The sequence below is a fragment of the Stenella coeruleoalba genome (assembly GCF_951394435.1).
Source record: "Stenella coeruleoalba genome assembly, chromosome: 15".
NCBI lineage: Eukaryota > Metazoa > Chordata > Mammalia > Artiodactyla > Delphinidae > Stenella > Stenella coeruleoalba.
In genome coordinates, this window is record NC_137161.1 from 58897726 (window position 1) to 58923955 (window position 26230).

The following is a 26230-nucleotide window of genomic DNA, read 5'->3' on the forward strand; positions in this document are numbered from 1 at the left end:
AAACAAAATTTTCAAGGACAGACAAAAATTTATGGGATATACATCAAATAAAATTATTACCCAGCAAATATAAAGAGAATAAACTGTTAAGACATGTGGGTTAATCTCTAAAACATGCTTAAAAAAAAGACAATTGGGTGTATAATATGATTCCATTTATGTGGAGTTCATAAATGGGCAAAACTGGGACTTCCCCAGTGGTCCAGTGGTTAAAACTCTGCTCTTCCACTGCAGGGGGTGCTGGTTCCATCCCTGGTCAGGGAAGAACTAAGATCCCACATGCCACAAGGTGAGGCCAAAAAAAACAACCAGGCAAAACTAATCTCTGGCAGAACCGTGATTGCCTTGGCAGGAGGAAGGGATGGATTGGAAACAGGCAGAAAGAAACTTCCTGTAGTGATGAAAATGTTCTGTATGTTGATGGGGGTGTTTACATAATTGTATACACTTGACAGACTCGTTGTAAACTTGAGATCTGTGCATTTCACTGTATGCAAGCTTTATCTTAATTAAAAAACACTTGTGTACACCTTCTGTTTGCTGGACCTTCTTTAAAACAGTAATTACTCCTACGAACCTAATCCTTTCAAAATTGCTTTCTCACCCTAAAACTTAGTGTATTTGCCAGGGAAATAGCAAAGATGGTGGAGATTGCTTTTGTTCTAAGTAACTTGTGTAGTTTGGAAGCAAACAAAGTCCTTTAGGAGGATTGTACTACTCAATTCAGAGGGGTGAAATCTCAACCTAAATATAATCACAAATAAGGGTGCAAAGCAAGTTCAGTATATGTTTTCTTCCATTATGCCCTCTCTAGCTAATCTATTTTGCCAGTAGACATATTATCAGTAGCCTCACTCTTCTCTAAACTCAAAGAATACAACTTATTTCATTGTAATTTGGCCATCATTTATTCTAGACTGGGAGATACAGTTCTTCACTGCAAAGCTACAACATCCAGGGTACTGATGCTATTTTTCTGCTTTAAGATACATTGATAGAGAGAACTTGCGTATCTGAAACTGGTTCCACAGGCCATGAAGTGTAAAATCTTGTACACACTGCAGTACCGTGCCTATGTGTGGTCTGATGCCCAAACACGACATTAAGCATTGTAGAGAAAACAGGTTCACTCAGTGTATGATACAATACAGGTGATATAAAGAGACAAATCCTTCAAAAGGGAAGATGACAATTTTTATTGTTATTACAAAAGCAAATTTTTTTTAACATCTTTATTGGGGTATAATTGCTTTACAATGGTGTGTTAGTTTCTGCTTTATAAAAAGCAAATTTTTTTAACTTCAGTCATTTGAATAATTGCAAGAGCAGACTAAGGGCTTAATCCTCACACAGGCACCAAGTCAGGCACAGTAGGTAGCTACAAATCATAAGAAAAAGGTTTCTTTACCTTGGATTCCTGTAATTCCTACCTAGAGCATTCTGCCATGCTTTGGAATTAGTTAAAAACCCAGCAAACCTAATCAGTTCCCTTTAATTCTGCTTTTTAAAAAATGAGAGCTAGGTATTAATCTGCTGTCTAGTGAAAACTAGTCACTAAATCCTGGCCTGAGAGAGAGCCACATTTGTTTTAGAGCAAAGAGAAGAAAGTAGTTAACTAAGAGGTGTGTCAATTTCTGAGAGCCCCATGTGAGTCCTTAAGATATAGACCTTCTGGACTCAGACCTCAGTTTCACCTAATGCATGTGGATGGTCACCTGAGGAGTGCAGGAGCTCCAGCTCCAGCACAGACACTCTTTCCGGGGAAGCAGGAAAGGAGGTAGCAGGGACTTGGGCTGACATCTGAAGCACTAAGGTAATGTGCCTGGCAGAGGGTAGCCTCAGGAAGCACAAAATGTAATTCTACCTTTGCTGTCCACAAACCTGAGGTTTAAAGGGCACAGTGGCATGTGTGGCAAGGCAGAAAAGACAATTACCATTCTGAGAATTGATGAAGAAATCCTGCCTAATTTTCTGCCTAATCAGACATGGTGCCTATCTGCTTCTCCCTTATTTTGGAGAACACTCCCAACACTCCCACACCTCCAGGCCCTTAAAACATTTCTTAGTAAACAACTCAGCTAGCATATTACTGTTTCAAGGAAGCATAGGATTAGAGGTATGTGAAAAGTGTATTTACTGAAAGGAAGACTCAATATGTTCTAGCATATTGAAAATTAAGAATATCCTAGAGCCAAAACCATCACAAGTTGAACCATATTTACCCTACCTGAAATTTGGCAGTAAACTGGTTCAAATGGAATCCACTGAACTACAGGAAAATAACACTTCCTATTCCATTTACCATGAAATCTAATATAACCAACTGACTGCTAAAGTTAAACCTACTAGGTTTTTGAACTCAAAGTTGTGCATGTGTAATTACATTTATATAACAAGTTGCTGCCATGGCAAGATTTCTAGAGAAAGAAACAAGATCATAAATGTATTAGATAGCATCTGCTATAATCACTGAAAAATTAGCTGGAGGAAATATAAGCCATATTATTTGGAGACAGAAAATCGTCCCCTAAATTCTGTTGATTGCTATCTACCTTAAGTGTATATGTCTGTGAGAGGATTAATGGCACAGTTTATTCTGATAAGATAGGCCAACGCTGAAAATTTAGTCATCCTACAGTCAGAGCTATAGTGCTGTTACCAGAATTTTCACAAAGGGTTTTTAAAAGCTGAAAGTTGCGTGACGTTAAGAGCTACAATAAAAACTGTCCCTTGACTACCTTAAATTCCTACCCAAAGCAGTGAAGCTGTCATCCACGAAGCAGCGGTCCACAAGGAAGTCCATGCCAATGAGGAAAGGTGCTAGAGTGCTGTCATGTGGAACAGCCATCAAAGACCACAGAGTAATTACAGTCGTAACTAGTGTTTTCTGAAGATTGCCAGGGAGTTTAGTTGATTTTTTTCAAAAATTCATCATGGAAGCAGTTTTCGACCATAAGTTCACCTTTTTCTTGGGTTGCAAAACTGCGGCTGGTTGAAAGTATGACCCAGAGTATCTGCAGTACTTCAGCTGAGGATGCCTGTAACTGTTCAGTTGCATCACGTTCAAAGTCCATCCCATATTGTAAAAGCAGTTCTTGTAGTTTATGTAACTAGCAGACAAGTATGAATTACCTCGTTACAGTGAACAACCTGTATCCTTTTATAATTTACAAAATTTTTACATTCAATTATCACATTTCAATTCAAAACAAATATACATGGGCTTATTTACCCAAGAACACTTTACTATTTGTCACTTAGTTTCGTGGCATTATATACTCAGTCCATCTCTTTTGGTTTGATTTTACATAATTTTCATTGGATGAGTTGTTTGCAAATTAAAAACAAGAAGCAAATGCTGTATTTCCCCTTCTCCCACAGTAAGAAATAGGATTTAAAATGGCCATTACTTAGATGTTTATTTCAGTATCTTTCTTAAATTCATTTCATTAATTTAAAAAACTATAATTAAATAATATATCATGAAAGCTGTATAAAGAACATCATTAATGCAAAGAAAATTGTGATTCTAACATATCTATGCTAAAGAGGAAAAAAATGTTTAGGTCTGTAATATCCTAAGTCTACAGCCAATTACCCTATTTTTGCCTTGTCAACAATGTAAACACGTTTGTACTTACAGAAGACAAAATGACAGCGTAGGAATCTGTATTGCTTTTTAAAGGTCCAACATCTCCACACACTCCCAGTTCACTTCAGACATTATATTTGCCCATCCAAGTAACCAGGCAGTGTAATGAGTTTAAAATGCATCAAGTTTAAGTGAGCATTCTTCCCAAAGAACTTAAAAGCCCATAAAAATGTATGGTGTTGGTTAACAATGAGGTTTCTTCTAAATAATCTTATTTGCATAAATATACAAGAATCCATTGAATTTTATTTCATAATTATCCTTTTTTTTTTTTTTTTAGAGGTAGGCCCTTCACAGTTGATATCCATGTCATTTTACTTGAGTGTTGGCAATATACACATAATATCCTAAAAGTGTAAATGTTTTAATAGCAAACATAACTGTTTTTTAAAAAATGTGTTCAGTTTAAAAATGGAAATCTATCTCTGGAATTAATTTCAATGACTCTTGAGCTTTTAAAGATTCATTAAAATCCAAGCAATTGCTAGTATTTTGTTCTTAATAACTTGGAAGTAGAAAAAGAGTTACTATGCACTGATTAAAGCTCCCACATATCCCAGAAAAATAAAAGCCCAGAGATTTGCAGACATAATAAATTTTATTTAAATTTCATGCAGTTTTAATAGCCATGAGTATAGTTATAGGAAGCTGGAGGACAGTAACTATGCTCTGTCCATAAGATGTGGCCTCATTCATGAAATGAATGGGAATTTTACAGTTAAGAAAACAGGATTAGATTAATTTTTATGTTTTGTGACTGGAAATACAGTCTGACTAGGCTTTTCTTTTCTGAGGCAGATGATTACATGGAAGGGACATGTCATTAAATACACAGTTACAAAGTATCTTATTTAGAGATAAACCAATCTAAAAGAGGCCAAGTCTTTGATAAAGGGGGCATCCAATAAACCCAGAAAGTGTCCCCCCCATTTCCCATTTATTCTCATTAAAAAATTTCAAAGTTGTGACACAGTTTTAACAGAAAGTCAGCCTTTGATCTAAAATCCACAATGCTGCATTGCGATTCATCCAAATCATAATTTAGCAAATTTCAAGAAAACAGTCAATTTCGAAAAATTGAGAAAAACTTACACTGTGCTTGATTCTATTTATCACTGTTAACTTTAGTCTGTGCAGATTCTGATGGTTCTAAAAATATGTTCATTTAGTTGCTGGATGAGATTTAGCTTTAATCAGCAAGAATCATCCAGCCTTTAAAATTACTAATACAAACAATAAACTGAGTAATTTGTAGAACTGGCACTTGCAGTTGATACAGTTTTCATATTAGATGCATGCAGCTCTTATAAATACTAATGGAGGCATTTCTGCCACGTCTCAACATGCTGTCTTTATTGTAAATTCCATTAATTTAACAAGTTAATGGAATTTTTCGTAGGGGTACAATTTTATTATGCTTTATACTTATAAAAACTACAGTATGCTGTTCTTGTATTTTAAAACCACTTACTGTGTTTAAGAAATCATGTTAAAATATAAATTGGCAGAAACTGGTAGACCTAATAAAGCAGTGTCACAGTTGCATAAAGATACTGTATGTATGCATTAACCATCAAAAGAATGGGGTCAAACTAATTCTTTCTTTTAATACAAACTTGAACATTGTTTGTAAATGCCTCATTTAAAGTAGTGGATAAGGAAAGTTTAGAAAAGTCCAAGTAATAAAATGTACTCAATTACTTGGTAAAGTTAAAAAGCTAATGCAACAATGTTACATCCAGATAAAAAACATTATTCAAAAGCAATTCAAATACCGAAAAGGGTTTCAAATTGAATATTTTATTAACATGGTAGTTGTCTTTGTAACATGTGCACACACACTCGCACACTCAGAATGATCTGCCTGGGGGAAAAAAAGACTAAGTATGCCTAAGGGAAATGAAAAATTAAAAAATTCCTGGTAGGTTTTCATTATTGTAGGCAATTATGTCCACATCACTTACAAAGCTATTGCCAAATCTGTCCAAGGAAGCAGAGTTTGAGAGGGGAAGAAAAAAATCTTGGGAAAAATTCAACAGTGGCATAGCAGAGCTCTCAATATGAGAAAGCTGACATAATGTGGACTTTTGCTGTGAATTTTTGTCTTTGCAAAACATGGGGAGAGGTTTGTCAATGGGCAGAAAATAAGAGTAGGCGGTGTGAAGTAGGCTTTTGCAGTCAGTTTTCCTCACAGTATTGTGCAGGGTCATCAAGAAAATGCTTAGTCTTTCTCTGGAACCAGTTTCAGAACTTTTCCAATTGCAATGGTCTTACCTAGAAATGAAATTTTTAAAAAACCTTTTCAGTAGTTAACAGCAAGGCTATGTAAGATATTAAAATTTATTATTTTAAATCATATTTTAAATCATTATTTTACAATGTAAATGACTAATTAACTGGCTTTACCATCAAAGACATGATTTCTGATTAATGGAGGGGAACTGAAGATATGATTTTCTTTCAAAAATCTATGCTTGGAGAAGTAAAATGTGGATATCCGTACAATGGAATACTATTTGGCAATAAAAAGGAATGAATTACATACAGTACAAGCCACAACATGACTGAAGCTCAAAAACATGCCGAGTAAAATAAACTAGACACTAAAGGCCACAAACTATATGATTCTATTTTATATGTCGTGTCCCAAAAAAGGCAAACAGAGAGAAAAAGTAGGTTTATGGTTGCCTAAGGCTAGGGGTGGGAATAGGTGGTCACTTTGTAAACAGGTATTAGGGTTCCGTTCTAGATGTTATAAAATTAGAATGCGGGGATGACTGTACAACTCTGTAAACATATAATTCACTGAATTGTATACTTAAAACAGGTCAATTTCATGGTATGTAAATTATCTCATTAAAAGCTGTTAAACAGGGCTCTCAGTCCTATTATAAGAGATAGAAAACCCATGTACATCTTGTGAAAAACCTAAAAGCCAACTACTCTTTAGAAAGAAAAAAAATTCTGGGGTTAAAAATTCTTGCTACATTAATTTCTTCTGCCTGATTTTATCAGGTAACTAAAATTCTCGTTTTGTTATATTAATGGGACAAACCCAGTAACCAGTTTCACCAAGAGGAGTTTTAAGATAATGACTTCAAATGGATACCACCTTTACACAGATTTCTCCAAAATAAGGCTCAGGGACCATATTCATCATATTCCCAGTGCTTGGCATGGCTCCTGCCATGCAGTAGATATACAGTAAAGTTACTGCTGAATGAAACTGGAACTAATATGTGAACTGACTATTCTATATTTCAAGTGAACCATGAAGTTTTATGTAAAGTTTTCCATAGTCTTAAAAGTTATCTAAGTTAATATAATAATCTATAGAGAAATGTCATTTTGTTTCCATAATACCAGAGTTTCATGGCTGTGAGATAAGAAAATTACAGCTGTTCCAATCCACTCAGATAGGCAGAAATGGACACACACACAAAAGAACATGAATATTAAACTTCTGAAATATTAGGTGTTAAGACTATCAATCTATGTACCCCTTTTATCTCCCCCCATTTCGATGTGGTTAATGTTTATCATATTTGATTTTAAAATGATTTCTTCTGAGCATAAAAAAAGATGTCTACCTCAGAGGCTTGCTTAGTAAAAATTTTCTCTACAAGATAGAGTCCTTCAAGATGAGGTTTTTTTTTTTTTTTTGCGGTATGCGGGCCTCTCACTGCTGTGGCCTCTCCTGTTGCGGAGCACAGGCTCCAGACGCGCAGGCTCAGCAGCCATGGCTCACGGGCCCAGCCACTCCGCGGCATGTGGGATCCTCCCGGACCGGGGCACGAACCCGTGTCCCCTGCATCGGCAGGCGGACTCTCAACCACTGCGCCACCAGGGAAGCCCCAAGATGAGTTTTAATCACACATATTACAGAGGATTTCATCATAGAAATGTCTTATTTAGTAATAAATAAAATGACTCTCAAAATCCACTGCTTGCAAAATATTAAAATTAAGATTATTCATCTAGAGCATCAATACTAAGATGTGTTGTCAAGTCTGTCTGCTGTTCAACTCATTCAACTCATAAAACATTTATTATATGAATATATTATAAAACAAGTATCCAAGTTTCCTATGAACTTGCAATGTGCGCTGCACTCAGATGAAGATTACCAAAGCTAAGCATCTTAGATATAACACTGGACATCAATTTAAAGGCTTACCCTCATCTCTTAAAGTAAAACGACCCATCTGAGGGAAGTCTTTAAAGGTCTCAAGGCAGATGGTTCCTGCTGTTCTCAAGCGGGCAATGCATACTTGATCTTGTTTCACAAAGCGGGGTCGAGTCTTACTTTTTTCTCCTGATTTTTTGTCTACCAAGCAGATTAAGGCCTATCCAAGAAAAAAGGATGAGATTGGAATAATGTCAAATAAAAATCTTTAATACTAGAAGTGCAAATAAGAATACATCACTGTTGCTGATCAAAAATTATCAAGATGAAATGGTCTTAAAAACCTCAGTTATCTTAAAACTCACTGTTATTTCGACTTCTTCAATACAGGTATGGATATGCAGCACCGCATTATAACCTGGGCAGATGATGGATTTGTGCTCTATAATCACTATCTGTCAAACAAAAAAATTCACATCTTTATCCCTAGGTAAAAAAGAATTGAATGTGTAACTCACAATCTCAGTAGGGCACCAACTTATTTTTGTGTTGGATCAGGTTGCCTTACCTCCAAGCATGAACTTTGTATCCTTACCTCACTGATCTTCTTGGCAAGCACACAAACTTTAAAGACACAGGCAGACTTTCTTCTCTGGGAAGGCTTTCCTCTATACTCCCCACCAAGGAATTAATCATTGCTGCTCACATGCTAGGTTTTTTTCCTCCTAGATGTGAACTTATAGTTTTATCCGTTTCCCAGTATCCAAGGTCCAAAGTTAACAACCTTGTATCTGACATCAAAATCTAACTTGATTAGTCATCGTATCTTAGAACTCAAAAATTCTGCGAGCTGTACCAATCACTTACTCTTTCATTGTCCTGGGGAGGTCAGGTTGCTAATAACATCGAGAAATTATGTGTGTTTTTCTGTCTGGAAAGTTATTTGCTCTGAATGAACAGACAAACCATGACTTCCACAGCAACTACTCTCTACTTAAAGTGAAAAACACTTTGAGCAAAATGTAAGTATCAATATATATTATCAACAGGAAATAAATAGGGAACTTACAAAGCATACTACCTACCCAGTACTTGTACCATCTTAAAGACTTTATGTGTATGAGATATACATCACAGTTGTGATCTCTATATATGGTTTATTCTATTTTAGTTCCCCTTCTGCACACAATGGCATGTCACCAATAATCAGGACAAAGGAGATTTAAATTCTAGTTTCATTTAGACAGGGAACATCATCATAATAATTACAACAATTGGTTTACCTGGGCATCAAATGTGCGACCAGAATGACAAAGATTATTAGGATCACAAAGTATGAACCCTGGAAGAATCTCCTCCTCTTCAATTCCTTTCAGTCTGATTTTGAGGTTTTCACCTGGGGCTACAGAATCAGTTTCTACATCATCAGAAAGGATTCCAAGAACTTCCACGTTGTGCTTAAAAAGAAACCAAGATTGGAGATTTTTTGACACATTCACTGCATTATAGAACAGAAAATTATCTGTTTGCTGAAGACTTGCAAGTCACATTTTTCTGTGGTTGTTGATTAGCCAAAATAATTCTTTGAGTGTGAAACTTTGTAACATTTGTATGACACGAACTTAATGAAAAAAATCATATCCTAAAAGTACAAACTGCCAATTAGAAGATTTATCTGTCACATCCTAATAATTTCCAAATAGAACAAGTATAAAGTAACATTTGTCTTTTTCAAAATTACAACATTAAATCTAAAATTTGGATTTTAATTTTATGGATGTAATTATTATTATTATTATTGTTAAATTCCAGGAGTTAACAGACATAGTTTCCATTACCTATCAATCCCCCAAACATCCAAAGAATGTACTTTTCTAAGGTTATTTGAACAGCTAAGCTTTAAAGCACATTGACTGTTTAATAGGTAGTTTCCTTTTGGGGTGATGAAAATGTTCTGGAACTAGACAGTGGTGACGGCTGCAAAAAACTGTGAATGTACCTAAATGTCATTAAATGGTAAAATTTATATGTCTTTTACCACAATAATTTTTTTTTTAAAGAGCATATAGATGGGGAAAAAAATGTTAAAAGCAATACTCACTAGTATTCCCTCATTTTATTCCACTTCTGCCCTTAGAAGTAATTCATATTTTTAAAACACATGGCAGAAAACAAACAAAATAAAGCCTTCAGGACAAAAATGAACTTTCTCATGATGGTGGACATACAGTAGAGAATCCAGAATCACTATATTCCATACGAGAATTCTACAAACTGTCACTTGCTGAACTCTAGTAGTTTCCCCATACACACACATACACAAATAATGGCTTTCTTTCCCAAAAGGCAGCTTATACCTTACTGATACCTGTCTGTTGAAATTCATTCCAAGAACTGGTAATATAGCCATATTTGCTAGCAAATTCTTTACAGTAATGGGATAAAGGGGTAGAAACTAGCAGTTCCACCATACACAACTAAACAAGTATTGTTTAATACTTTTTGCCCAAATAATCCAGCATAATTAATTCCTCTCCCCAAATAAGGACTTTTATAGCTAAACAAAATAGAGCAAGTCTAATCTCTAATCCATACTTATGAAAAATTAAGACCAACAAATTCTTAGTTTATGAAAGGTATTAAGGATTTTACCTACTCTAAGTACCTCACATAAGTGGAGTCATACATGATTTATCCTTTTGTGTCTGGCATATTTCACTTAGTATAATGCCCTCCAGGTTCATCCATGTTGTAGCCTATGTTAGAATTTCCTTCCTTTTTAAGCTGAGGTAGTATTCTGTTGTACGTATACACCACATTTTGTTTGCTTATTCATCCATCAATGGACACTACAGGTTGCTTCCACATTTTGGCTATTATGAATAATGCTGCTATGAACATCAGTTCTTTTAAAATTTATTTTTGGCTGCGTTGGATCTTTGTTGCTGTGCGCTGGCTTTCTCTAGTTGCGGCGAGTTGGGGCTACTCTTCATTGCAGTGCGCAAGCTTCTTGTTGTGGAACACGGGCTCTAGGTGCACGGGCTCTAGAGCGCAGGCTAGTAGTTGTGGTGCACGGACTTAGTTGCTCCGCAGCATGTGGGATTTTCCTGGACCAGGGCTCGAACCCGTGTCCCTTGCATTGGCAGGCGGATTATTAACCACTGTGCCACCAGGGAAGTCCCTGAACATCAGTTATTCAAGGTCTGCTTCCAGTTCTTTAGGGTATATACCCAGATGTGGAACTGCTGGATCATGATTATTCTATTTTTAATTTTTTTGAAGAAATGCCATTATGTTTTCCACAGCAGCTGCACAATTTTACATTCTTGCCAACACTGCACAAAGGTTCCAATTTCTCCACATCCTCACCGGCATTTGTTATTTTCTGGGGTTTTTGATAGTAGCCATCCAGATGGGTATGAGGTCTCACTGTGGCTTTGATTTGCATTTTCCTAATGATTAGTGACGTTAAGTATCTTTTCATGTGCTTTTTGGCCACTGTACATCTTCGTAGAAACGTCTATTTAAGTTCTTCGCTCATTTTTTAGTCAGCTTGTTTTTCTTTTTTTTTTTTTTTTTTTTTGCGGTACATGGGCCTCTCACTGTTGTGGCCTCTCCCTTTGCGGAGCACAGGCTCCGGACGCGCAGGCCCAGCGGCCATGGCTCATGGGCCTAGCCTGCTCCGCGGCATGTGGGATCTTCCCAGACCGGGGCACGAACCCGTGTCTCCGGCATCGGCAGGCGGACTCTCAACCACTGCGCCACCAGGGAAGCCCAGCTTGTTTTCTTTTTGTTGTTGAGTTGTAGGAGTTCTTGATATATTATGGATAGTAACCCCATATCAGATTTATGATATACAATTTTTTACCCACATTCTGTAGGGTGCCTACCTATTAATTTTTAAATGTAAAATAGCCTGGCATCTACATCTTTTAAAACATTTCATTCTATTCCACTGAGACTCAGGGGACTAGTGAACTCAGTGAACAGAGTTTTTAAGGCTTGATTAACAACTGTAAGATATGCTACATTGACCTGCTTAGTCATTAGTATAAAGGGACAGCTTCTACAAGAACTAGTATATTAAGGCCCTTTACCTTTAGCTATAGCCCAGCTCTAGGTTCACTTGCCCATAATAAGTACTTTTCTTTTCTTTATTGTGATAAAATACTCATAAAATTTACCTTTTTAAACCATTTTACATTGTACAATTCAGTGGCATCTACGTTCACAATGGTGTACAACCATCACCAGTATCTGGCTCCAAAACACCTTCATCACCCCAAAAGAAAACTCTATACGCATTAAGCAATCACTCCCCATTCTTCTTCCCCAAGCCCCTTGCTTCCATCTCCACAAGCAAACTCAACTTCTGTGACTGCTGAACAAAATAGAGCAAGGATTCAAACTGACCATTATTTCCATTCATTTATCATTGACCTTCAAGTTGCAGAGGTAATTACCTTAGAAAAAAGATTCTATGATAGGATACTCTGATCTCCAAGGCATCAAGAAACCCCAAAGTAGGGCTTCCCTGGTGGCGCAGTGGTTGGGAGTCCACCTGCCGATGCGGGGGACACGGGTTCGTGCCCCGGTCTGGGAAGACCCCACATGCCACGGAGTGGCTGGGCCCGTAAGCCGTGGCCGCTGAGCCTGTGCGTCCGGAGCCTGTGCTCCACAACGGGAGAGGCCACAGCAGTGAGAGGCCCGCGTACAGCAAAAAAAAAAAAGAAACCCCAATTATACCTAAACAGTACATTGACAATTACATTTTGTAATTCACTGTGCCTGGAATAAGCATGGTAAAGAAATTCTCAGGGGACCTCCCTGGTGGCACAGTGGTTAAGAATCCGCCTGCCAATGCAGGTTCAAGCCCTGGTCCAGGAAGATCCCACATGCCGCAGAGCAACTAAGCCCATGTGCCACAACTATTCAGCCTGCGCTCTAGAGCCCACGAGCCACAAATACTGAAGCCCATGTGGCTGGAGTCCGTGCTCCACAACAAAAGAAGCCACCATAATGAGAAGCCTGCACACCGCAACAAAGAGTAGCCCCCGCTCGCCACAACTAGAGAAAGCCTGTGCGCAGCAGCAAAGACCCAACACAGCCAAAAATAAATAAATTTATGAAAAAAAAAAGAAAGAAAGAAATTCTCAGTTAAATCTTAACAAAGTCTCTATTTGGAAGTTCTGATGATTCAGGCCTGTTTTCCTACATAACTAATACCTCTAGATTGTTAGAGAAGTCCTCTGGAAAACACGTAACAGTTTCTTAGTAACACGTCATGTGCAATTATCAGCAACTGAGCAGTCAGAAATAACACAAAGGAATAGCTTGAGATTTTTGCATGTTACTTAATGAAACCCTCTCCAATAATGAAGAAATTACAATAAGGTAGAAAGAAAGAGTTAGGAACAGACCCATTTATGATAAAGGCAAATCCTCTTCTCCCAAAATAAATCAGGAACATAGGTTAGACACATTATTTTATAGTACCCAACATAACGATGTACAAAAAATAAAAGGAAGCTAATTATATCATGATTAAAGCTGAGTTTTCATCCCTGGCTCACTTACTAATCCAGTGTGTTAACAGAAGCAAGTCACTTAATCACTTCAGATTTCTATTTACTTCCTGTAAAATAATGGAGTTGGGCTTCCCTGGTGGCACAGTGGTTAAGAATCCGCCTGCCAATGCAGGGGACACGGGTTCAAGCCCTGGTCAAGGAAGATCCCACATGCCGCGGAGCAACTAAGCCTGTGTGCCACAACTACTGAGCATGTGCTCTAGAGCCCACGCACCGCAACTACTGAGCCCACGTGCTACAACTACTGAAGCCCGTGTGCCTAGAGCCCGTGCTCCACAACAAGAGAAGCCACTGCAATGAGAAGCCTGCTCACTGCAACTAAGAGTAGCCCCTGCACGCAGCAACGAAGACCCAATGCATTCAAGAATAAATAAATAAATAAACAAAAACGGAGTTGAAGCTTTCATGATGATGAACCTTTTTTTTTTTCGTTGCGGTACGCAGGCCTCTCACTACTGTGGCCTCTCCCGTTGCAGAGCACAGGCTCCGGACGCACAGGCTTAGCGGCCGTGGCTCACGGGCCCAGCCACTCCGCGGCATGTGGGATCTTCCCAGACCGGGGCACGAACCCGTGGTCCCCTGCATCGGCAGGCGGACTCTCAACCACTGTGCCACCAGGGAAGCCAGATGGTGCACCTTTTAACTCTAACATGGAGCTAATACTGTCCCTTCTCCATTTGTCAATAAATAACATCACATATTCTTGATTAAATTTTGTACTTGACATTAATAAAACATAATCCTGGATTTAGAAAGTTGTTTGTTTTAATGAAATCCCTAAAACTGAAAAGTTCTGGCTCCTTGCTAATATTTTCAAGAGAAAATTTAAATGAGCAAGAGCATTACTAATTCTTACCTTGTTTGGCATCATAACAAGCTGCTGACCTTTACAAATAGATCCTGATTCTAGCTTTCCCAGGACCACAGTGCCCATATCCTGTTTAAATTTAAAATGAAAAACCAAATGTCAGACTTCTATTACTACTCTACAGCAGTTCAACAACCCAAAGTGAAATCTTGCAGGGCTTACTCATAAAAGAAAATCTTTAGCTCAAGTGGTAGAATGCCTAGGATTAATCTCAAACACAGGTAAATACTCTATATCTGTGTCATAAGCATATGTATAATTATAATACTGAAAAAAAGGAGGCTTAGGATTTAAAAAGAAAGCACACTGCAGGAGACAGGGCAGAATTTTGTTTGAAGATCTGAATTATTTGTTCAAATTCAGGTTCTCTCAAAAATATCTGAGACTTTTCTCTCTTTTATAAAATTGGAAAAATACTTGTTCAAGAAATTTAACATGAAGCTAATCAAAGAATGAAGTGTTTGAGAAGGGCAAAATATTACATATTGATAGTGCAATACTTAAAAAACCTAGTTAAAAATAGTGAAGCTTATTTTTTTAAAGATTAACATCCAGTTGGTTGGTGAGGCTATGGGAAAACCAGCACTCATATACTGCTTGCTGGTGGTCATGTAAGTTAGCACTGTATTCTGGAAGGCTGTTTGTCAGTATCCATCAACGTTAATACACAAACCCTTCCAGCAGTTTTACTTATAGGAGTCTCTCTCTAAAACTGATCATTGGCTCACTGGAAAATAGCTGAAATAAACTAAGTTTGTTGATTAAATTATGGTCTATCTATATCACTGAATAATATATAACCATTAAAAAAGAGACATCTATGTTATGTTGTTAATTATTAAAGTTATTTCATAATTTAAAACAAAACAATTTATCACCTCCCATAAAACCCAAGTTCTTGAACATTTTGGGTACCTTGTACTTATCCACAATTGGCAGCCTGATTGGTCCATCAACTGATCTACTGAAGTTTGGCAAATTATCCAGATATGGAATAAATGGTAATCCACTGAGAACATAACAATATCCATTAAAGAGAGTCAACATAAATGTTAAAGTTTTAAGAAATTACATGACTCTAACTTTATACAAAAAAAAGTGGTTATAACAATATTTCCATTCTACCCATGTAGTCTTCTCATTCAACCTTTTTATTATCCAGTTCATTTCACTTATTCCTCAGAAAAATTTAAAAAAATAACAAAATAGCTCAATATAATGAAAAAGCTTCCCCATAAACTTATTTTATTAAAATTGAGAAAACTATTTTATGGCAAATAGCCCACATGTAATAAAATGACTCCACTCTATTACTTAATTTTTATGGAGTTTTCCAGCTCTGAAATCAGGATTCTATAAAATATTAATAGTTTCCCCTTTAAAACTACAGTATATGGATTGGGAGGCTTAATATTGCCAAGATCGCAATGCTCCCCCCAAACCAATCTACAAATTCAATGAAATCCTTAGTAAAATCCCAGCTGCCTTTTGGCAGAAATTGATGAGCTGATCCTAATATTCATATGGAAATTCAAGGGACCCAGAACAGCCAAAATAATTTTGGGGAAAAAAATAACAAAATTCAAAGACTCACACTTCCCAATTTAAACACTCATGAAGCTAAAGTAGTCAAGACTTTACCTTACAAAAAATTAATCCAAAATGAAACACTCCCCTAAGAGCTTCAATAGGCTTAAATGAAAATAACAGGGCTAACTCTTTATGACCGGATTAGGCAACACTTCCCTAGGCATGACACCAAAAGCACAATTAAGAAAAAAAATAAGCTAGACTTCATCAAAATTAAGACCTTTTGTGCTTCAAAGGACACCATCAAGAAAGTAAAAAGACAGCCCACAGAATGGGAGAAAATACTTGTAAATCGCATATCTGATAAGGGACTTGTATCAGGTGAGTAAAGTACCCTTAACAACTCAATAACAAAAAGACAACCCAATTAAAAGACAAAAGTCATGGTATTTTTAACGCCAAGGTTACAGTCAATATTTTCTTAAATTACTTACTAAGACACAAACTTTTAAAAAGGTTACTTACATGTACCAAGGACAGAAATCTGATTGCTCTTTAAGATTTGCTCCAGTCAGTCCTGAGCAGGGCATGAAGTGAATGTCCTTTTTAGGATTGAAGCCAACTTTTTTCAAAAACGGCACTAGTTTCTCTTTACATTCTTCATATCTATTAATATTTATAAATAACTCAATTATAATGTAAAGCAACTGAACTCTAGTTTCAACACTACACAAATTAAGGTTTAGAAAAACCCCAGGGGAAAAAAAGCATACAGTAACAAAACCATCCTTTTATTCCACTAACATGTCTATTAAAAAAAAAAAACAGTAAGACATCCAAACTTACCTCTCATTGCTCCAATTTACTGTTGGATCATCCATCTTATTAATAAGCACAATTAAGTGTTTTACACCTGCTGTCTTTGCCAACATTGCATGTTCTCTCGTCTGTCCTCCTTTTTCAAATCCAGTTTCGAACTCTCCTTTCCTGGCAGAGATTACCTATTCCAAGAAATTAAACAGTTTATTCTTACACATTCAGGTACACTCTTCTAGCAATAAAACATCTTTTCTTTCAGTTTTATTAGAAGCTTCTTCCAAGAAAATGTAAGTAAATTAGTTATAACATACATACTTTTGAACATCACAATGTCTAAATGCTTTAAGATTTTGGTAAATGTTTCTTGATTCCCAATTTTCCAAAATCTAGTACGCCTTTATATTTTAAAATTCTATGTATGTGATTTAGTGCTAGTACACTGACCACCCCCCGCCAAAAAAAATTGCAAAATGACTGAAGACCTTAAAACGGATAATTTCTTATTCATTTTTGTACCCACAGTACATTTATTGACTACAAAATGGATTAGGCTTGGCAGTCAGTGGACACTAATTTCTGGCACAGTAAGAGGTAATAAAGGGCAGAGAAAAACTGGAACATTTTCATGAGTGAATCAAATTATGAAGATTTATTGGGCAGATTAGAGAGACAAAAGTGAAAATTGTGACTATGTATATATTATAGTTCACTGTAACCTAAATTCTAGCTTTTAGAAGGTAAATTCAAATGTTTACACTTTAGGATTTCCCTAGTGGCACAGTGGTTAAGAATCCGCCTGCCAATGCAGGGGACACAGGTTCAAGCCCTGGTCCGGGAAGATCCCACATGCCACGGAGCAACTAAGCCTGTGTGCCACAACTACTGAGCCTGCTCTCTAGAGCCCACGAGCCACAACTACTGAGCCAATGTACCTAGAGCCCGTGCTCCTCAACAAGAGAAGCCACCGCAATGAGAAGCCCACGCACCGCAACTAGAGAAAGCCTGCGTGCAGCAACGAAGGCCCAACGCAGCCAAAAAAGAAAAATTTACATTTTAAGTTGGGCTGTTAACAAATACACAGATGAATTGGAAATGTCTTCCCTTACCAGTACAGCCAAATCTGCTTGAGAAGCACCACCAATCATATTTGGGACAAAACTCTTGTGGCCAGGGGCATCTAGAATTGTAAAATGCTTCTTTTCCGTTTCAAAATAGGCACGACCCACTTCTACTGTTTTACCCTTGTCTCGTTCTTCCTGATTTGTGTCTAAGGCCCAAGATAAGTACCTGAAATAATTTTAAAATAAGAATAATACTGGTAAGTACATGAAAGTTTTAAAAACATTCTTCTACCAACATTTAAATCATGAACAAGACTGGGTAGAAATAAAAATTAAATGACTAAAACTTGTATTCTTGTGACTCAAACACTCAGTGCTTTTATATATATCCAGTGTCAATTATATATTCTATAAGCAAACATTATGTATGAGAACAAGCTGACAACAAAGAAAGATTATTTAGTACCAATGCCAATATCACCATGAGTTAAGTAATAAGTTCCTTTATATTTCATTTTAAAAATCATCTAGCACAAAGTATAATACAAATAAGGCTGTCTAAGGGTATCTTTCAAAAGTAAAGGCCACTAATCCACCATTTGGGAGCAATGGTTACTTGCTAAAAATTATTTTGATATTTCTTCGCTATATAAGAATTACTTATATAAATTTAAACCATCTCTAACAGTAGGTGTTAATTTAGATGACATCATCTGTATTTCATAGTAAGTAATCCATTTTTTAGTATTATACTGATTAGGATTTTTTCCCTTAACACAGAAATACAATTAAAAAAAAAAAAAGACCATCAATGTCCTATTTAGATAAAGCTTGTTAACTTAAATAAGGTTAGAAAGAAGAAAAAAGCTGACCCTTTCTCTCACCATGCAAAGGCAACCACTGTCAATAATTCCATCTATTCTTTTTTCATTATTCACATAATGATCATACCCTAAAGTACTATTATGTTACCTGCTTTCTCCCCAAATTCCACTGTAACATCAGTTCTATTCCTGGTTCCTATAAATTCTATAAATGAAATTTTAGTGGCCAGATAATGACTTAATTAAATAGATATTTTATAATTTATCCCACAAGCCTCCTATTATTATCCTGGATGTTTGGATATTTCCAGATTTTCTCTGGGTAAAGTTATGAAGTCATCAGGAACTGATCTACTAGGTAGTATGAGGGGAAGGGAAACTTTTCCTTTGTTATGACACCATTTTAGACCTCATGAACTTACATCTTAGTAGACTACAAAAGCATTAAGTAGGCAGAGTTTCCTTAAAAGTAATTTATAGTGTCATAAAAGTTTACCAAGTTTCTCTGTTTTTTTCTTTAGCTTCTCTTTCATATTTCTCAAGTGTCCTCTTGTCAACCATTCCAGTCAAATACCTGAAAATGTTGAAAGAAAAGAGAACATTTAGTTACTCGCAAATTATTCAGTTGTGAAGTGAGGAAGCCTTTAAACCTCTTTTGAGTGGAATTTGAACTCCACAAAAAGCTACTTTAAAGTACAAGTACCACTGGGATAGATGCTGAATTAACGTTTCAGTGGAAAAGATATTTACAGTCTCAAATTACTTCCCCCAAGATAATGGGGAAAAAAATAACTTTCCAGTGGAGAATTCTGGCAGACAACACCTTAACTAAGTAGTCATGGCTATTATCACCAGTAATAAATAAAACATACTGAATATTGCTATTTTGTGCGCCCTGATAGGATGCTCTGTTAAGAGCACAACATACCTTCTGTGACATTCTTATCCAAAATGCATACCCTCTATCTAATTGTTAACATCAGTCAAACCCAAATTGAGGAACATCTCATAAAATAACCAAATAACACTCTTCAAATTATGAAGGTCATGAAAGACAAGACTGAGAAAATGTCACAAGTTGGAGGAGACTAAGGAGACGTAACAATTAAATGCAATGTGGAACTCCAGAACAGAAAAAAATGACACTGGTGGAAAAACTGGTAAAATTCAAGTAAGATCTGTAGTTTAGTAAACAGTATTGTGCCAGTGTTAACTCCCTAGTTGTGATGATTGTACTATGGTTATTTAATATGGTAAAATTAGTTGTATAGCAACTCTGTACTGTTTTTGCAACCTTTCTGTTAAGTCTAAAATTATTTCAGAATAAAAGTTTAAAAAAGCAAATGTAAATACTGTATAAAATAATTCCAACTGTTGTCCAAGCAATTATGTCTTACTAATACATTTCAATATTTAATATTTTAAAAATATTAGTCAAAATGAGATTATAAATTTTTAAATAATTCTTTAGTAATACCTAACTGCTTCCCTTGACTCAATCCAAATCAAATCCTGTTCTTAGCTTTAGTCTCTATGTGTTGTTCTCTGCAGAGTCATCTACAGTGCATACTTCTAACCATTTTGGTATAGAATCTTGGTGAAATGCCAATGAAAATTCCAGCCCATAAGCAAAAAATATACACTCTCCTAAAACACAACATCAACTGGGCCTGTCACTTCCTTCCACAGAGCCTTAGGTAATAAGGATTCCTGTGTAACGGCCTGCTTTAGGGTCTGTTGTGGAAATTTTCGAAAGTAATTGGCAAGATTACTGATTAAGATTACTTAACAAGGCAAGAAGACAATGAAGATATGCCCTCTGGATCCTCTGATGACACAGTTTAAAGAAATGAGTCTAATTTAGGAGATTAAAAAGACATTTTAATTATTTTTCAATTCTAGAACACATCACTAAAAGTCAACCATGGCATTGTCATACCTAGATACCTTCTGTATGTGTGATAAAAAAAACTATTCAGCATGTTAGCCAGACTGTCTGATTAAATCCACATATATTCAAGGAGTTGATGAATGAGGAAAAACCAGTTCCCCAGATTCATTATTCCCAAGAAAATCATATTTAAAGCAGACTAAGATTTCTTATAATCTAGGGTTCTATATTTTTATACACAAATCTAAAAGACAGCTATTAGAAATACATTTAATTAATGTTCCATGAGTCTTAAGATATTTAACAAAAAATATACTTACATTATTTGTCCTCCAATGGTTGACTTGCCAGCATCTAAAAAGTAACAACATCATCAACAATAGGCAAACCACAGGTGTAATAAAAACAACAAAACACCATCACTATATAGGAATACAACTAAAGTGGTTTAACATCATAATTACAGCTTGAAAAAGCAACTGCAATGATAGGAATTTGGGTCATAAGCTCTGGTTAGTCACCTTCTCCCTTTGAAGCTAAGACCCCCTGCAGCTCTACAGTGACTTAGCGCTACTTTACTGATAAAGAAAGAAAGACTTTAACAGATTGCTCCTTGACCTTCTGCAGCAGCAACAGAATATGAATTACCCAAGAGGAGCCTCGAAGGAGAAAAAAAGTAGCCAAAGACCCATGAACTACATTTAGGTAGTCTGCTTTTTCACTTTTAGCCAGTATAGATGTTCCTTTACAAATTTCAAAGGAGTTCTTGCTACTAAAAAAAAGTAGAACGGTGTATCGTCAGGTCAAGGCAGAGATAAGATAAAGGGAAGAAAAAGGGGCACATAATTCCCTTATTTTCTTCTCACTTCACTCTGGCAAGTGAGATTGGCAGAGAATATCTGAATAAATGAAATAGGGTTTTGTTTTGTGTGCTAAACCAACAAGCTGACAACATCCAGAAGTTACTCCAAATTATTCATTTTTTGCACACACAAAATTAAACTACCTAAAGTTAATACCGCAAAATCAACTGAAGTTCACACAAAAAATATAGGTACATTTTCTATATTAATTAACAGATGTCGTAATATGTTGAGCCATCATCAGTGGTCTATAGACCAGTTACTCATTACATACAAATATACTGAAGCTTATTTTCTTCCAGCTTCCATGCCATCACAACCTTCAAAAATAAAGCACTGGCAATGTCTTGCCAGCTAAAAAAAAAATCTATTGAGGGCTTCCCTGGTGGCGCAGTGGTTGAGAGTCCGCCTGCCGATGCAGGGGACACAGGTTCGTGCCCCGGTCCGGGAATATCCCACATGCCGCGGAACGGCTGGGCCCGTGAGCCATGGCCGCTAAGCCTGCGCGTCTGGAGCCTGTGCTCCGTAACGGGAGAGGCCACAGCAGTGAGAGGCCCGCGTACCGCAAAAAAAAAAAAAAAATCTATTGAGTTAAAAATCAAGACATTTTAGGGCTTCCCTTGGTGGCGTCGTGGTTGAGAGTCTGCCTCCCGATGCAGGGGACTCGGGTTCGTGCCCTGGTCCGGGAAGATCCCACATGCCACGGAGCAGCTGGGCCCGTGAGCCATGGCCGCTGAGCCTGTGCATCCGGAGCCTGTGCTCCGCAACAGGAGAGGCCGCAACAGTGAGAGGCCCGCGTAACACCAAAAAAAAAAAAAAAAAAAACCAAGACATTTTAGATTAATTTAGTTCAGTTTCACGAAACACTTCCAAGTAGCTAAATAAGATGTTCTATGTTTGATGTACCCAATAACTTTGGTCATTTCTTATCACTGCTATGAGTACAACTTACCTACATGCCCAATGAATACTACATTTACGTGTTCTTTCTTAGGAGCACCTGGTGGTGCAACCACAGATTTAGGTTTTGGTATTTCCTCTTCCTCCTCCATCATTTCCTGGGCACTTTCCTCTGTGGGCCTTCCATCTCCCAAAGAACCACCCCCCGGCTCTGCTTCACTTATTTCTTCTTTGTGCTCCCATGATTCTTCTGGGGACATTTCTGTCTCCCCGTTTTCTACTGAAATAAGACATTTTAGCTTAGTATTCCGAAAAACGTTTATCATCTGTACTTTAAAACACAGATGCTTTCAAATAACAAATAGAACTTAACATATTCAGTTCCATTTCCTAACCTCTAGTGACACACAAGCAAGAAAATCTCTTTCACAACAGAAACGGACAAGCTAGCCTCCTCACTGCTGACATCAGAGCTCTGACTCAGAGACTAGAAGAGACTATTTTAACGTAGCATCTTCATAAGGACAAACAAAACATGAACAGCAGATCCAACATTCCTAACAGCCCAGTTATTCCATCGTCAAGATGTCCTGACAGTAGAAGAAAGGGGAAGTTCCAAATCAGAATACAAAAAGTGTGAAAAGATTTAGATCTTTTCTTTCTCCTCTGCAAGTAACAGAACTTTGATATCGACGTTATTAATCACCTTGGGAATATGAAACCCTTAAGGGTAAGAACATTACAAAAAAGAAGAAAATTTTCACAAAGTAAATGGATCAAGTACAACTATTCAAACTGACTTTTGCATTTCCTCCATTCAATTCTTTTATATTTGCTATCAATAAATTTATCATGGGGCTTCCCTGGTGGCGCAGTGGTTGAGAGTCCGCCTGCCGATGCAGGGGACACGGGTTCGTGTCCCGGTCCGGGAAGATCCCACATGCCCCAGTAGGGGCTGGGCCCGTGAGCCATGGCCGCTGAGCCTGCGCGTCCGGAGCCTGTGCTCCGCAATGGGAGAGGCCGCAACAGTGAGAGGCCCGCGTACCGCAAAAAAAAAAAAATAAATAAATTTATCATGGCAGTATTAATGCCCAATTAGTTCTGTTTTCTAAATCCTAACAGCAAAGATTCAGTTTTAAATGTAGGCATTATAATAAGCATAACACTTACATTTGTACCTTAAATCTTGAGAGTGAAAGAGTTTCATATTACTGTATTAATATGGTCAGAAATTTTCTTACCAACAGGTTCTGAAAGTTCCATGCTAACAGCTGAATTTGAACCTAGGCAAGAAATTGAGATATAATATATATTTACAAAATAGTATCTAGCTTTACACACCACAGACAACTTAATGTTTTCTGAATTAGATGTTCAAAGAGTCACATCATAGAAAATTACCTTCACACAACAATGACTGTTCCTCTTGAGAAGGTTCCACAGGTGCTGTTTAATAGAAATAGCTTCTATTAAAAATTGAGACCTATACATCCATTTTACTTATCTTTTAAAATACAGGAAAAATAGAAGTTCAATAACAAAACAAAAACCTCAATAATTCAGAACAATGGCAACTAACTTACGCTTTCAAATTAGAAGCCTCTGTTTAACTTATTAAAAAATCTACCCATCACAGCCAATTTTAAAACATTTTCAGTAACTAAAATGTATTCACAAAACCATGTTTATTCTCTGAATTTGCTTCATAAACTTTTCCTTTACAGATATTATAAAAGTAATCTACAGCCCAGCACAGATCAAATAAGTAAGATTCTGCTCAACAAATACACATTACTTCTCTAGATTCTCCCTTGGTAGCTCTAGCCCAAGAAGGCAATGATCAGTCCTTTTTAAGATTCTATAATCATATGTATTATCAAGAACCTTGAATAAATTCTATTCAATACCAATAAAATTAAAAGGACATTCATATAGTCTCTGAAATGCATATAGGCCCTTACATCATCTCATAAAAAGTGACTACAATGATGCCAGTTTTGTCATATATTAGAATTCTAAGGTCAAGCAACAATCCAGTTTCCACAAGTGTCATACTGCAAATCTTATGACATCACTGGAAGAGATGTATGTGAAATATACTCTAATACCCCAATACATAAGTTTATTTTTTATATCTGATAAACCTAAATGATACTCCAATATCTAAGTACTCTTGCTTTAAAGAATACACAAGGGCTTCCCTGGTGGCGCAGTGGTTGAGAGTCCACCTGCCGATGCGGGGGACGCGGGTTCATGCCCCGGTCCGGGAAGATCCCACATGCTGCGGAGCGGCTGGGCCCGTGAACCATGGCCGCTGAGCCTGCGCGTCTGGAGCCTGTGCTCCGCAAAGGGAGAGGCCACAACAGTGAGAGGCCTGCGTACCGCCAAAAAAAAAAAAAAAAAAACACACAAGATGCACAAAGACATCAAAGAATTTGAAGTCACATGAATCCTGCACACCAATAAAGAATAACCTGCAAAACTCACATTTAAAATCATTGCTCAGAGGACACGGGGGGGGGGGAAGGGTAAGCTGGGACTAAGTGAGAGAGTGGCATGGACATATATACTCTACCAAATGTAAAACTTATAGCTAGTGGGAAGCAGCCGCATAGCACAGGGAGATCAGCTCGGTGCTTTGTGACCACCTAGAGGGGTGGGATAGGGAGGGTGGGAGGGAGATGCAAGAGGGAGGAGATATGGGGATAGATGTATACGTACAGCTGATTCACTTTGTTATAAAGCAGAAACTAACAAAAAAATTAAAAATTTTTAAAAATAAAATCAACACTAATATTGTATTATGGAATAGAATCTGGAATTCTACAGCTGCAATTTTATTAGATCTAAAATAACTGAAATACATTGTTGATTTGTGTGAAAAAAATAAAATCAATGCCCAGAAAGTATTAACACCCATAAGTCAACAAAATTTTGGGCCCAATCTTCAATAACATGAAGTGCTGAAGAAAGTAATTCCTGGGAGTTCCCTGGTGGTCTAGTAGTTAGGATTCCAGGCTTTCACTGCCATGGCCCTGGGTTCAATCCCTGGTCAGGGAACTGGGATTTTGCAAGCCAGCACGGCATGGCCAAAAAAGAAGAAGAAAAAAAAATGTAATTCCTATCCCTGAAAGGTAAAGGGCAACCAATGTTTTGAGGAAAGAAGTGACATACCAGCCAAGTGTTACTTAGGAGGATCATTCTATGGTAGTGCATAGATGAACCAGAGAGGTAAAGACTACAAGGCAGAAAGACCAAAAACACTACTTATAAAAAGTATGCCATCAGGACAAATAAGCAGTACAGTTAGAGGAGGTGTTAAGTGCAAAGATAATGGGAGCAATATCTGACAGGAGTAGGAAGAAAGGAAGTATGCAAAGTCTAAGATGACCCCAACTTATGTGGTTAAGCAGGGTATTTTAACAGAAACTGGGGGGAAAAAAATCCTTTGAACTCGGTTTGGAAGGTAACAGGAATTGTACTTCAGACGTAATATACTTATTTTGTTTTCCTATTTAAAAAGTTTATAGGTAAGATAAGGAAAAACTACTCAATTTTCAGAGAAAGCCAGGCAGTGCTATAAATGAATCAAGTTCACATACCACCCTAGGGATGGAGGAGGTGGCACAGGGTAGTAGCAAGAGGGCAGAACTGAGCTGACTCCTGGCTTTAAATCCTGGCTTGTCATTTATAAATTATGAGATACAATTATTTCACTGGAATCATGGAAATGGCATGCCATCTGCCAGACAAGATTAAATGAGAGAATACATTTGTATAGTATCAATTAAATAACTTGTGGCACCTAGTAGATATTCAACAAATATGAGTCTCCACCTCCAAACATGACTGAGTATCAATTCAATTCTATCAGCTAACATGCACTGAGTGTCTATTATGGGCTAGACAAGGATAAGAAGCACTCACCAATCCATACAGTGCTGGAGATAGGGGTGAAGTTGGTGGCAAATTACCCTAACTCCAGTTAATTTTTATTGAGCCCTTATGTGCTAACTGCTATCTCATTTAATTTCCCTGAAGACCCTATGAAATAGATAACTACTATCTAACATATCAGACTCAACTGGGCTTTTCCAAGTTATGTAAG

General features: G+C 37.1%; 1 protein-coding gene across 2 annotated transcripts in view; it reads right to left on the reverse strand.

Moving 5' to 3' along the window:
- Positions 1-809: 809 nt before the first annotated feature.
- The window catches only part of GSPT1 (G1 to S phase transition 1), a 36554-nt gene continuing 11133 nt past the window's right edge, over positions 810-26230 (reverse strand). Inside the window, exons 2-15 of one of the 2 annotated variants that reach the window (XM_079944790.1) lie at positions 23524-23568; positions 23364-23405; positions 22175-22399; positions 20680-20713; positions 18965-19042; positions 17690-17870; positions 16611-16765; positions 16290-16430; positions 15150-15243; positions 14223-14303; positions 9062-9235; positions 8144-8233; positions 7830-7998; positions 810-5926 (exon numbers count right to left, since the gene is read on the reverse strand). In XM_079944790.1, the coding sequence (XP_079800916.1) occupies positions 5874-5926; positions 7830-7998; positions 8144-8233; positions 9062-9235; positions 14223-14303; positions 15150-15243; positions 16290-16430; positions 16611-16765; positions 17690-17870; positions 18965-19042; positions 20680-20713; positions 22175-22399; positions 23364-23405; positions 23524-23568 (1562 nt within the window). In that variant the 3' untranslated portion in view covers positions 810-5873. Of the gene's footprint in view, positions 5927-7829; positions 7999-8143; positions 8234-9061; positions 9236-14222; positions 14304-15149; positions 15244-16289; positions 16431-16610; positions 16766-17689; positions 17871-18964; positions 19043-20679; positions 20714-22174; positions 22403-23363; positions 23406-23523; positions 23569-26230 lie in introns of both variants that reach the window. The other variant, XM_079944789.1, reaches the window with a different exon arrangement.